Consider the following 12,884-nt stretch of genomic DNA (forward strand, 5'->3'; position numbering starts at 1 on the left):
GTTTTAGCTTAATACCCTGATCCTTTTCGGATACCCAGGATCAAAGATCTTTCTTTTCTAAGCAACAAACGAACAATAAAAATTATGTATAAGCAATGGCCGACTTGTATAAATTTCAGCCCTTGCCCCAGGGCCTCAGGGGGCTTATATCATAACCAGAGGCATGGCTATACGCCATTTTGTTAAACGGGATGCACATAGTGTCTTTTGATTTTGTTCAACTTACCTCTAAACATTCATTGAAGTTTCATCTTACTATCCCTAGCCTTTTAGGATACACCCACAATCAATCATTTCACCTTTGTTCTCTGAGGTTTCTCCTTAATATCTTAAGCCTTTTTGAAGACTCGGGACCATACATGCCCCCTGATCCCAGTAAAAAAAAAAAACCTTTGCACAACTTGCAGCCCCTTGCCCTGGGGACTGTGCAGGTTATTTCAACCCCTGAGGCATAGTTAATTTACCCTTGGAACATTTTGAACATAATAGCTATCTTAAATTTTGAGTGGATGTCTTCAGATGAAAATGACATGCAGGGGGGGGCAAGATGCCCTTCGATCACTTTTGGCTCTTAAAAGGGTGCTAGAACGTATTCTTCACTGATTCATTTTTCGGATAAAATGAAAGACATTTTTATTTCACTGAATGTAGGCAATCTTGTGAATTTTTCAAGCTTGAAAACATAAGATAAGGTATACATATACGTGGAAACCTGTCTAGAGGGGACAATTGGTTTTGAGTTGTGGCCATTCCAAAAGCGTGCCTTTCCTATCTGAATAAACTTGAAAATCAAAGCTGCACTAGAATGTAACTGGACGATCCTGGTATCACATGTTTTAGATCATTTTGCCTTACAGAAGTGGATTTGCCAAGGTCACCTTTTTCCTTTCTTTAGGGGTTGAAAAGTCGAGAAAATGGAAAGGCTTGAAGTATTGGACAACAAAAATGAGAAGTTACATGTTCTGTGAGAAATGGTTGTCGAGCTGTTACAGTCAGAGGCTCCCGCTAAGTTTTGGACAAAGTTCGAAAAAGGGGGTGATTAGTCATTCGGGATCTACTTAAGGTCATGCTGACTCTTTTGCTTTGTCCCCTGCATCAGCCAGCACAAAACGTCAATTTTTCAGCATCAATATGATGAAAATCAGCCGAAGAAACTGTTTGAAAACTTTGATAATAGCAGCTCTAATGCATTCAAAACAACTTTATCTTCGGAATCTGCCTTTTCGAATGGTGAACTTTCATCGACTCCTGTTAATGAGCGTAAAAAAATGTATGGTTTTGGTTCAGTATGAGCCTAAATTACTGGACAAAAATATGTTAATGGATAATGAGCCAGTAAAAAGTAAAGGGACAGAATACGGTTTTGGACTTTGCAGTCTCTACCGGCTGTGCTGATCTCCGTTACGTGGTCCTTCAGCCAGGAAGTGCAATGGGGATTTGGGGCCAGCCATCTTGTGCTTTCGCACTCCCTGTTTACCTTTCCCAGATTTATCCAGGTACCTATTTAGAGCTGGGTTGACTCTGGCTGAGCTTACAGAGTCACGCCACTGACCTCCGGTCCAAACCAAATAACCAGTGACACCAGCGCTTGAATCCCTGTCTCACGGACAACAGTTTTGTTCTAACCATTCGGCTAGGACGGCTTGATAATGAGCCAGTGTTGTCAATTGGGGAGGAGGGGGATTTGCTCCCCTAGGTTTCCTTGTCCTTCCTTAGATTCTAAAAAGAACGCTCATTAGGTGTTGGCCCATCCCCTGAATTTGGCGCATATATCCCTCCCCCCTCCCCACTATTTTCTCGTTTATGACGTCACTATGAGTTAAAGATTGAAAGTCTTTAAGATTGAGTGGTGATTGTTGTCCGCTTTTTGCTTCAACTATTTTTTGTTGATTGTTTCCGGTTGCCTTATTCGTTTTTTTTTTTTTTTTGAAAAAGTTGTTTCGTCAGAAAATCAGTAAAAAAAACAGGACATGTTTTTAGCATGTTTGATTTGAGATGCTAGTTCAGTCTTTCTTTTTTTTTTAGCTAGTCTTTGGTTTTAGTTATTTTCAGGTTTTTAAAGGACGAGAAGGCGCTCGTCTCCTCTGCCTCTCCCTTCCTGCCGTTGCCTTTGGCCTTGTTCGAGTAAACAACAGGGTGTCATTTTCAGCTGTATACACTGGTGACGAGATAGCGAGTTTAAAACATAAAAATGACTTATCTCCTTTTTGTCGAACTTGAGTGTGTCATGGTGATAGTTTTTATGCGCTCTTTTTTGGTGATTTCTAGTAAAATGGGGCTCAATCTAGTAAACTTGATTGTTGAAATTCAGAAAATAGTAAATCTTCTTCGAATTGGCAACCTTAGTTTGTAATTGACAGGTCTTCTTCTTAGATTTATTATTTGTCCTTTTTTCCTTCTTCAGGGGCTTCAAAAAAGCCTTTTCATAAAGAGATGAAAGGTAGTAACTAAATCTTTACAGGACACTTTTTCCTTGTCCTTGCCTAAATTCAATGGTACTTACTGAGGATTTTGAGGATGAATTGGCTTTTTGTATAATATTTTCCCTCTGTTCTCCTGTCATGAATATTGCGTAGTATCAGATATATTGATCCTTAACAATCTATTAAGCTTTAGACATTATGGGAAGTAACCAGCGAATTGTCCAAGGTCATTTTCCCTTTGGGTTTGAAAATTGGACGCTGCGTCTTGAAGAATTATTAAAAAAAAATTAGCTTATAAGAATAATTATTTTAAAGTCTATAATGCTTAAGGAGAAAGGGGGTAAAAAAGAAGATGATCTGGGAAATTCGAAATGGAAGATCCTTGAGTTTTGACATACCTGTTTGACTTGTGTCTGACCTAAAACTTAAGCATCCGTGTTAGGGGGTGAGTGAAATATTACATTTGTTGTTTTATAGGGAATATTTTGTTTTTTCTTTACATCTCTATGGTGCAAAAACCTTAAAAGTAAGAAAGACTGTTTACAATAATTGATTAGGATTCCACAAGTGAAACTGTCGAGTGAATCGTCTAGCTAGTTGAAAATTTGTGAACCAAAAAAAGAAGAAGATAGCGTCTAATCCCAAAAACGATATATGACAAAGTAAAAAAGAAAGTAAGAGTTAAAAAGAAAATATATTCAAAGCCCTGAAACGGAAGATGAAAAAGTAAAAAGGATAAAGGTTAAAAAGAAGATAGAGTAAACGCCCAAAATTGGAGTATGACCAAGTAAAAAAGATAAGAGTTAAAAAGAAGAAAGGCAAAGGTAAAAAAAAATAAAGGTAAAGCCCAAAACAAGGGATATAACAAAGTAAAAAAGATAGAGTCAAAAAGGAGATAGAGTCAAAGCCTAAAATGGAATAAGTAAAAAAAAAGTGTCAGAAGTAAGAATTTCACTGGGCATTTTCACTGGAAAATGTCCTTTCTTGGTGTTTTTTATTGAAGAAATGCCCCCCCCCCCCCCCGGCTAGATTTGAAAAACAGATTCGTCCCTATATTTTTATCAGCTGATGCATTCAGCATTTTCATCTTCTAAATGAAATGGTACAATAATAAAAGAATAGTACCATATTCTTTAATTCTTTAATTGCTGCATCGTACGGTACGATGCAGCAATTAAACAGATATAATAAAAGAGGGGTAAGATCGATATCTATCAAAAGTAAAAATGCACAAAAACATACACGAAGAAGTAAAAATGACAAAAAGAGTAAGGAGCTATCGGTCAATAAGGATGAAAAGACATAAAAGTATAGGAGAAAAGAAAATGAACAGTAGTGACGCGTAAATATAAAAATGAAAATGCTAAAAAAAAAATGCTAGACGGTAAAGTTAAAGAAGGTTTAAAAAACGAAGCATATTATAAAATCTGGCTAGATTTTGTCAGCAAAATGCTCTCTAAATGTAGAATATGAACAAGAAGAAAGTAAGATCAACCAATGAGGAGCTCAAATTTTTCAATACTTTTCTGTGTAGGTGTAAATCAGGGAAGAAATAGGGACCTTGGATGAAACTAGTCAAGAAGTATCGGTTTAACACGGTGCTCAAAGCTAACCCTGCAAGTCTTAAACCAATATTAGTCCTTCTCATGTTGAAAGAAAATCAACTCATTTTTTCTTCTCTTAACAAGAGCAACAAGAGAAACAGGAGAAGACAGAATTGTCCCGCGTTGTCAAAAATCTGTGTGTCACTATTTCTGAAACCCTGAAATTTAATCTTTCAACTGTTTTCGGTTTTTATTAGTAATTAATGTTCACTACTAAGCTAAGTATTTCTACTTTGGAAATTTTATACGTTATTGGAATAGTGTAAAATGTCGCCTCGGGGAATATCTTTTTCAGGTGGCTGTTATTTATTTGGGTTAATTGGTGCTGGGTCGACAGCTTGGAGCATCCGAGGGACGAAATAACGTAGTTAGTTAAATATTATTAAATCCTTTTTAATGCAGATAGTTTATTTGTGGGCTCTTGGAAAAGTGGAAATTATTTTTTCTAAAGTTGTAAATTTAACACGTATTACTTTTTAGATAGGATGTTGTCTATATTGCCTCAGAGAATGTTTGTTAGATTTTGTTTTCTAACAATGTTAAATCTTTCTTCTTTGAAAAACGTATTTTGACTTTTTTTTGCATAACTTGAGGTCTCTATTTTTCCTGCTTAGTCCACAATGACAGATTTATGTCACACAATTTTGAATGCTAGAGGAAGATTATTTCAGCTCAGATCAAGATCAGGGCAGGGTACAGGACGATTGGGCCCAATCGGGTCCTGCATCTGGAAGGGCCCCTCGTTGCTATCAAAATAAATAGAAAAATATGATATATGCTTTATAATATACAAAACTGAATTACTAATTTTTGATTACTAATGAAAGTTCAAATTTATTGACTTCGATCGGGATAGCCCTATGTTAGAGAGATTTTACACTGCTTATGTAAACTAGTTTGAGTACGTAAGCTCCTATGCAGGTATATTTTATTGAAATATTTATGTATCGAATGGGTCCCGCAAAAAAAGTCTAACTGGGCCCCGCACCTATTCAGTCCAGCCCTTATCGAAATGAAAATCCAAACACTGAGTGATGTAAAATCCCGTATCTTAAGCCAAATTCAATTCCTCTAAAAAGATAGCCTTAGGCAATAATTCATTCTAACACACTTTTATATAAGTTATTGTCCTTTCACAGATCGGAAATCAACATCCTCCTTTGTGGCGACCCAGGTACTTCAAAGTCACAACTTCTACAATATGTGTTCCATCTGGTACCAAGATCCCAGTACACTTCAGGGAAGGGGTCATCGGCTGTTGGTCTTACAGCCTATGTCACCAAAGACCCAGAAACGCGCCAATTGGCTCTCCAAACGTGAGTGAAATCTTTAGTATCTTAGTTGTATTTTTTTGTTTTTTGTTTTAGAGCCGTTGTTTTGGAATTATCTTTTCGTCTAGCTAGGTCACTGCACATGAATAATTTTGTTACCATGGGCAGCTTAACGAAGTGTGATAGACTAGCAAAATAGCCTGTCAGACGACAGCCATAAAAAAAAACCAGTCGTTGTCTATATTCCCATAATGTTCCCCCTCCCCAAAAAATACTGTACCCTAATATTTCAGCTCTATACCCCCCCCCCCGTGAAACAAAAAGGGGTACACTTTTTGTGATGATCAGATACTACCAAAACAAAAGTTTTCTGGAAAAATATTTGCTTCCCTTCCCGTCATACAACCTTACGCGATTGGCTAGGTGTCACAGACACTTACCAAATATTTGGAGTAAGGTGTCGAAGGAATATAGGATTTCAGGCACAGAAATATCTTTGAACGATAGATTAAAGGTTCTGTTTGCCAATTTTAATTCATATCTCAAGCTATCAGATATATAATACTTGTAGTTGAATATAATCTTATATCATGGCCCACGTGCAAAATTTTTCAAGGGTTTGCTCTATATCAGGCGGTTAAGAATTCGTCAAAACATAAAAAAAAAAACAGGTAAATATTTTAAAAATCATAAGATAAATCGTACTTTTCGGCTGACTCGCTTTGTGTCTGTAGTTTTTACAGGCAATGGCTCCAAGAAAGGATAACGTTTTTGTCTCAGCATCAAATTTTGTAGTAGTCTGCACTACATTCTGAAAAATCATCAATTTCGCAGGAAGTTCCATTCTGCTAAGACTGAAAAGCTGCTTAGTACACGTTACATAGAAAAGATGAAGTAGCTTACCTCTAATAGTTATTTGTTATACTTTGTATAGAGCAACTGAAAGTGTAAATGAACCATTTCAGTAAATAGGTTCAAGTAATTACTTTTGCCTATTCTGTCCTACAAATTTCTAATGTCCAAGAAAAAAACTAATTTGAATAGAAGATTCTTCTTCTTGTGTAACACCGGGAAACTAAGCATAAAGCGAAAAAAGGTTGTGTGGAATTCTAAAATGTAACCTTCTCTTTAAATATATATATTTTTTATATACTCGTCACGAGACAGGGTAAATACTACGTAAAATGAAAAAAAAAAGAGAAAGAAGCCAAACTATCTTGTGCAGATTATAATATTTACAAGACCCAGACTCCAGAAAACAAACTGAATTCATAGCAAATAAACCGAAACTAAATTTCAATAGATAACTGATAAAATTGAGTTTATGTTTAATAAAATTAGGATTTGAGCAACTTACGGGGTAGCTGTGAAGGTATGAGCAAAGTTACCGTAGAATGTTTTTTAGAATCATAAGCGATGATCATATGTCACATATGAGTCGGCTTAGCCGAGTGGTTAGTTTGCTAGACTTGAAATCCTTTGTCCGTGAGGAAAGGGATTCGAGTGCTGGTGCCGCTGGTTACCTAGTTTAAACGGGGGTCAGTAGCTTGACTCTGTTAGCTCAGCCAGTGTTGACCCAGCTCTAAATTGGTACCTGGAGAAATCTGGGGAACAGGAAGGGTGTCCGAAAGCAAAGGATGTCTTAGCCCATACCACCAATACACTTCCTAGCTGAAACGCAATGAAACGGATATCAGCGCCGCCGGTATGGACTGTAAAGTCCAATGTGGTATTCTTTACCCTTTTTCTTTATACCTGACTGGTAATGGCTTTCCCTCATTCAACTCAAACCAAATACAACAAGGGTAATTTATTTTAAGTTGATTGTCAAGATCTAACTACAAAAACCAATTACAATGCAAAAAAATTAAATTGAGAAATAAAGTGGAAAGGGTCTACTAAATTTAGTTGTAGAACAGAAAACTAAAAAGGAAAAACTGTGAAAAAAAGGAAAAGAATTTTATTGATACTATAACAAAAATGCACTTGAATGAAGATTGAGCCATATTCTACATGATTGTCCAAGATCAATTCAAAGCAGACACAAATATTAAATTATTTCTTGAACAGTTGAGGAGAGGACAAGTCGTTCTTTAATAAAGCTATCGAACAAAATAATATATCACCCAAACTGGCTAATACTGTTTTTTGTCGGGCTACTAATTGTACAGGACTCAACACATGTTTTTAACCCTACTAAGGCTTGACACATTTGTAATGTTAGCGACAGGTATATTTAGAATTAGTGTTAAAAGGCACATAAATGGTATTTATCTTCTACCTAGTGAAGCAATCGAAAAACTGTAAATTCAGCGATTTTTTCAATGGTGCATTTTGGAAAAATTTGATTAGCCTGGAATTGGAGTCTTTAAAAAAAATCTATAGTAGTGTAACTGAAAACCTAATTAGCATATTTCTTCTTGCTTAATAATTTTTATGTACTCCTGGAAGTATCTTGTGACTTAATTTTTTTTTTATTCCTCTTTAGTAGTTTGAAACAATCCCTACATCATCCAACGTAAACTACTACTACTACTAACAACTCACCGCAGCACCGTGTCGCCTGAGGCCAACACAGCTACGCACGCTCCTCCATCCCAATCTATTCAAAGCCTCCTCTTCATACCCTTCCAGGAAGTTTCTATTTCCTTCAAATCTTTATTTATGGCATCCTCCCACCCCAGATGAGGACGACCTACTTACCGTTTCGCCCTAGACGGTTTCCCGAAAAGCACAATCTTCGGCAATCTGTCATCCTTCATCCGCTGAACGTCCCCTAGCCATCTCAACCTTTTTCATTATATCCCTAGAAAGCGGTATTGAACTATATTTTTCATACTGCCTACTGTTTGAAATACAGTCAGTCAGCCAGGTACCCAGAACAGCAATTTCTCTGGAAAACATCTAGCAAGTCTTAATCCGCTTTTAGGAGCGCCCACGATTCAGAGCCAAATTCGATAAATGTCGTCACTGTAGCTTCGAGTATTCTAATCTGGTTTGTAGACTTCTCTTCCTATTCCTCCAAACATTTTTAAACTATGAAAGAAACACCCTGAGCTTTGGCTATTTAACTATTTAACTTGATTCTTGACTATTTAACTTTTAACATCTTCACTGCTCCCAACGTCTTTGCTAATAACACTACCAATGTAAATGAAACTTTTCACTTGATCAACCTTTTCGTAATCCAACTTCACCTTTTCATCTTCATGTATTCTTAACCTTAGTGACTTAGTCTTATTAAAACATTAATTTTCAAACCTATTCTAGCACCCTGAACTCGCAAAACCTTTAAAAGTACATTCATTTTGCTCACACTTTTAGGATGCTTAAATCATCAGCAAAACCCAAGTCCAGAAGAGTTATTCCTCCCCATTTGATTTCATGGTCTCTCATTGCCTTTCCTATGATGCTTAAGACAAAGTCCATCAAAACGATCCACATAAAGAGGGATAGAACACAACCCTGCTTGACTCCTTTTTTAATACAAAAACAGCTGCTGCCCTCATTTTTACCTTAACCGTAGCATTGTTATTCTCGTACATAACACTAATCTATTTAAGGTATTAGTCTGGTATACCATGCAAGGATAAGACTTTTCCTAAAGCTTTTCTATTAACACGATCGAATAAGGCTCATAATATATAAAATTAAGGACCAAAGGTGTTTGACAACTCAGGCACAACTCAATTATTAACCTAAGAGGGAAAATTTGGTCGACACATCCTCTACGTTTTCTAAAACTACACTTTTCTTCTCTTAAAACTTTGTCTGCATCGTCTCTCAGTCTAAAAAGTATCACATTACTAAGTAATTTGCTATCGACAGAGATCTGACTAATGCTTCGATAATTACCACACTCTTATCGCCTTTTGTATATAGTGGTTTAATTGAGTTTTTACTAAAATCGTTAGGTACTTCCCCTTTTTCAAAAATCATATTCATAATTTTCAGTAGCTTATTTCTAATCTCAGAGCCACCATATTTAAGATATTCATTTATCACACTATCAGCAGCTGGAGCCTTATTATTTTTTAATCCTTTTAGTACTATCGCTAATTCTTCCTCACAAAGCAAATCTTCCTTTACATCCAATGTATCACAAACTTTTTCATTTTCCTCTATATCTTTTCTTGCAACTCTATCACGGTTTAGCACATTCTCAAAATTTTCTGCCCATCTCTCTTGTTTTACTTATCTCTAGTTGTGGCCTCGCTCCTATCTTTAACGGGAAGAAATCCGGATTGATTCCCCCCGGATACTCCTTCTGAATTTATTTATATGCCAGTATAATATTCTCGGCGATTTTATCCATGTCCTCCGCTTCACACCTCCTTACCTCATATTTTAGTGCTTTCTCCACTTTCATTACATTCCTTTTATTTTCATATGATCTATCACTCAGATAATTCTTATACAAGCACCTTCTCCTCTCTAGTAAAGATAAAGTTTTCTCACTAATATTCCTAATTGCAGTCCTAACTTCTTCCCTACGACACCATCAGCAACTTCACAAATTGTTTTTCTAAAATAATTCCTACCATCTTCCACATTGTTAAATTTTAAACTCCCAAATTTAGTATTCAACTGTTCCTTCAAAGTTTCTCTCGAATTCTCATCTTGGAGTCTGCCAACATCGTATTTTCCCGGGACGTACTTACTCTTCCGGAATTTCAGCTTTAAATTAACCCTAGACACTACTAGATGGTGATCTTAACTTTTAACATCAACTACAGCACTCCTATATACCTTAGTATCTTGTATTGATCCTGCCAGTCTTCGGTTTTCTATAACATAATCAGTAAGGTTCGTTGTCTCACCGTCATGTGAATACCATTTTAATTTATGGGCCATTTTATGACCAAACACCGTATTAGTTACAACTAGATTATTATACGTACAAAATTGCAAAAGTCTGTAGCCATTACTGTTTTATTTTCCTACACCAAATTTACCTAGGCTAGGATTACCTAGGCTATTTGCTCCTGTAGCTGTAAGTAAAATTCGTCTGAGTCACTAGTATCTCCGTCAGTCGGTTCTACGGGGGGGCAAATACTACTTTAACTGATGCCCTAAACTTCTTAATCATAAAATGAGATTAGTATTCTACTAATACCTTACCAGCCTAAAAAAGACCTAGCAGCTTCCTTATTCACCATGAGCCCTGCTCCTTGTCTATGCACCCCATGCTTCCTGTCTGAGTAAACAAATTCTATATCACCTAATTTCATGCTTCCTACTCCTGGGATATGAGTTTCTGAAACTCCTGATATGTCCAGTTTGAATCGTTTGAATTCGTCAGTCAAAATGTCGACACGATAGTCATTTTTTAACGTCATAACATTCCAAGTTCCAATTTCCATGTTCTTTAAATCATTGAAATTACTTTGGCTTCAGGAAAAGCAATGATCCTGGATACCAGTGCAGGACGGGGATTAACATATTTTCTCAAGCCTATACCGAAGCGCTTAAGCCGGCTTAGAACCGGGCAGCAAGAAGTCCGTGGGACCTCCAGTATTAATGGAGGCTTTGTGCAATCCTGGGCCCATCTTGGTCACAACATGGTTTTCAGCACTTGGTGATGCTCTTCTGTCAACAGGAGTCGGAATCATGCACAAACAGTCTCAAGCCTACTACCTCTGACTCATTATATTTTCATGTCTATAAATATTCCGCTACTACGGGGAGGCAACCCATAGCAGATAAATTAGCTAGGAAGAGGTTTTTAGCCGGAAAACGCCCGTCAAAATAGACCAAGCCCAAAAGAATTATCCATTAATCAGAGTCCCGTGCGAATGCTGTGTCGTCTACTAGACTATAGTTTCCTCGACGGGCGCCACTCCTCAAGTGGGAATACAGTTGACTGCAAGGTCCTCAGTCTTACACATACTCCGAAAGAGTCCAGGCAGCCCTTTGCAGAGGCCGTTGTCCATAGATCTGGATCTTACGCCCTTCCGCAGTTGTCCTACTATAGAAGATTCTCCCACGATGGTGTTCTGCGTCACCATGCGATTTAACCCATTACTGGGAGAAGGTTGTAACTCACGGGTTGTGTGGGTTCACCGGTGGGCCCTATTGAGTGTGGATTTGAGGGCCTTCATCCTCCTCCACCTGTATTTACGGCCCCGGGAGAGGATGTCCCAGTTTCTATCATGGACCACCAGGGACAAGATCCCCCTTGGTCCGTGCCTCCTGTGGAGGTACCCTACATATCTGTAGGCCGTTCCCCTATTGCCACCTGGGGACACGCTGAGTGGCCTTTGGAGACGCCCCTAAAGAGCAATAAAACTTTTTGATGTTTGATTTATGAAAAAAAAAAATCAGACTATTTTATGAGTTCCGATCGACTGGGATGGATACAGAATAAATTTATAATGGAACCAAAAAACTTGGACTTTTCCCATTGTTATTTTCTTCGCCACTCCACTCCTGCAATTAGTGTAACTTTTGACCATCTAGAGAAGGTGGGCCTGTGCCACCCCCCTCCTGTATCCACCAATTCCGATGGATTAAGAATCCAGTTTAAAGTAAGGAGAGGCTCTTTCTGCTTCGCAAAAGAGTACTTCCTAAGTCAGTTCTGATATGTCTACCCTGTCTTGTCTCATGGTTGGGGCCAAGTTGGATCTTTCAGGGATTGGTTTTAGGGGTTAGGGGTTAGTTTTTCTTCGATCCTCACAGAAGAGATTTCACAACGAGTTCTCTTCTTTCTTACACCTGTTGTCCGACAAACTATATCTAATCGTTAAAGCAAAAAAAAAAACCTAAGAGTTAGAGTACAATAAAGCAAATTGTAATTATGAATAGAAGGTTAGTGTCTTAGAAAGTGGAAGTGGAAGCTTTGCTTGAATCAGAAAAAAAAAAACTTAAACTAGTATTTTTCACGATTTATCTACCAAAAAAGTAGATTTGACAACACAAAGCATATAAATGGAAGCAGCCGACCTTTACATGGGGATATCAGAATACTTCAAACATATCTAAGGAGGGGAATGGGACCCACCAAAAGAATTGACTGTTACTAACAGCTCACCAACGTTTTATTTGTAGTGATTTTTGAAACGTGTCAATATATATTTAAAACCAGATACCTCAAGCAAAGAACGCCAATGCTCTTCGACAATTACAAATCACCAACGTCAAAACAGAAAGATAAAAAGGAAAAAAAATATAACGTACATTTCAGTTTTACATATGAAAAAGAAAATTACCAAAAAAGGTATTAATATTTTGCATACGCGAGTAGTAGATTCATTCTTACTACTCTCATGACTCATACACAGATAAAAGGTAGGGGTAAAAGACAATATCGTCTTAGGATACGAAGGTTTTATCATGGGGACAGAGTACTTGTAAAATTCCCAACCTCCACCACAGAATGTACAACAGAGCTTTGAGAAAAATTTATCCTGGAATAAGACAGCAAACATTTTCCATTTTAATTCTGCGTTCCACAGATCATGAATGAAATGTTAATTTCTCACAATAGTATCAAACCAGTACGTTTTTTTAAACTAATTTACAATTAAACAATAAAAGGCGGGAAGGGGTCTAAAATTCAATATTTTAAAAATTCACCAAATATTCCT

The 12,884-nt window shown here is 37.2% G+C and overlaps 1 protein-coding gene across 1 annotated transcript in view; it reads left to right on the forward strand.

Moving 5' to 3' along the window:
* The window catches only part of LOC136041727 (DNA replication licensing factor MCM4-like), a 127,027-nt gene that overhangs the window by 71,787 nt on the left and 42,356 nt on the right, over nt 1–12,884 (forward strand). Inside the window, exon 8 of the mRNA XM_065726471.1 lies at nt 5,167–5,343. Coding sequence (XP_065582543.1) covers nt 5,167–5,343 — 177 coding nt within the window. The remainder of the gene's footprint in view (nt 1–5,166; nt 5,344–12,884) is intronic.

This window comes from Artemia franciscana, unplaced genomic scaffold (genome assembly GCF_032884065.1).
Source record: "Artemia franciscana unplaced genomic scaffold, ASM3288406v1 PGA_scaffold_34, whole genome shotgun sequence".
NCBI classification, from domain to species: domain Eukaryota; kingdom Metazoa; phylum Arthropoda; class Branchiopoda; order Anostraca; family Artemiidae; genus Artemia; species Artemia franciscana.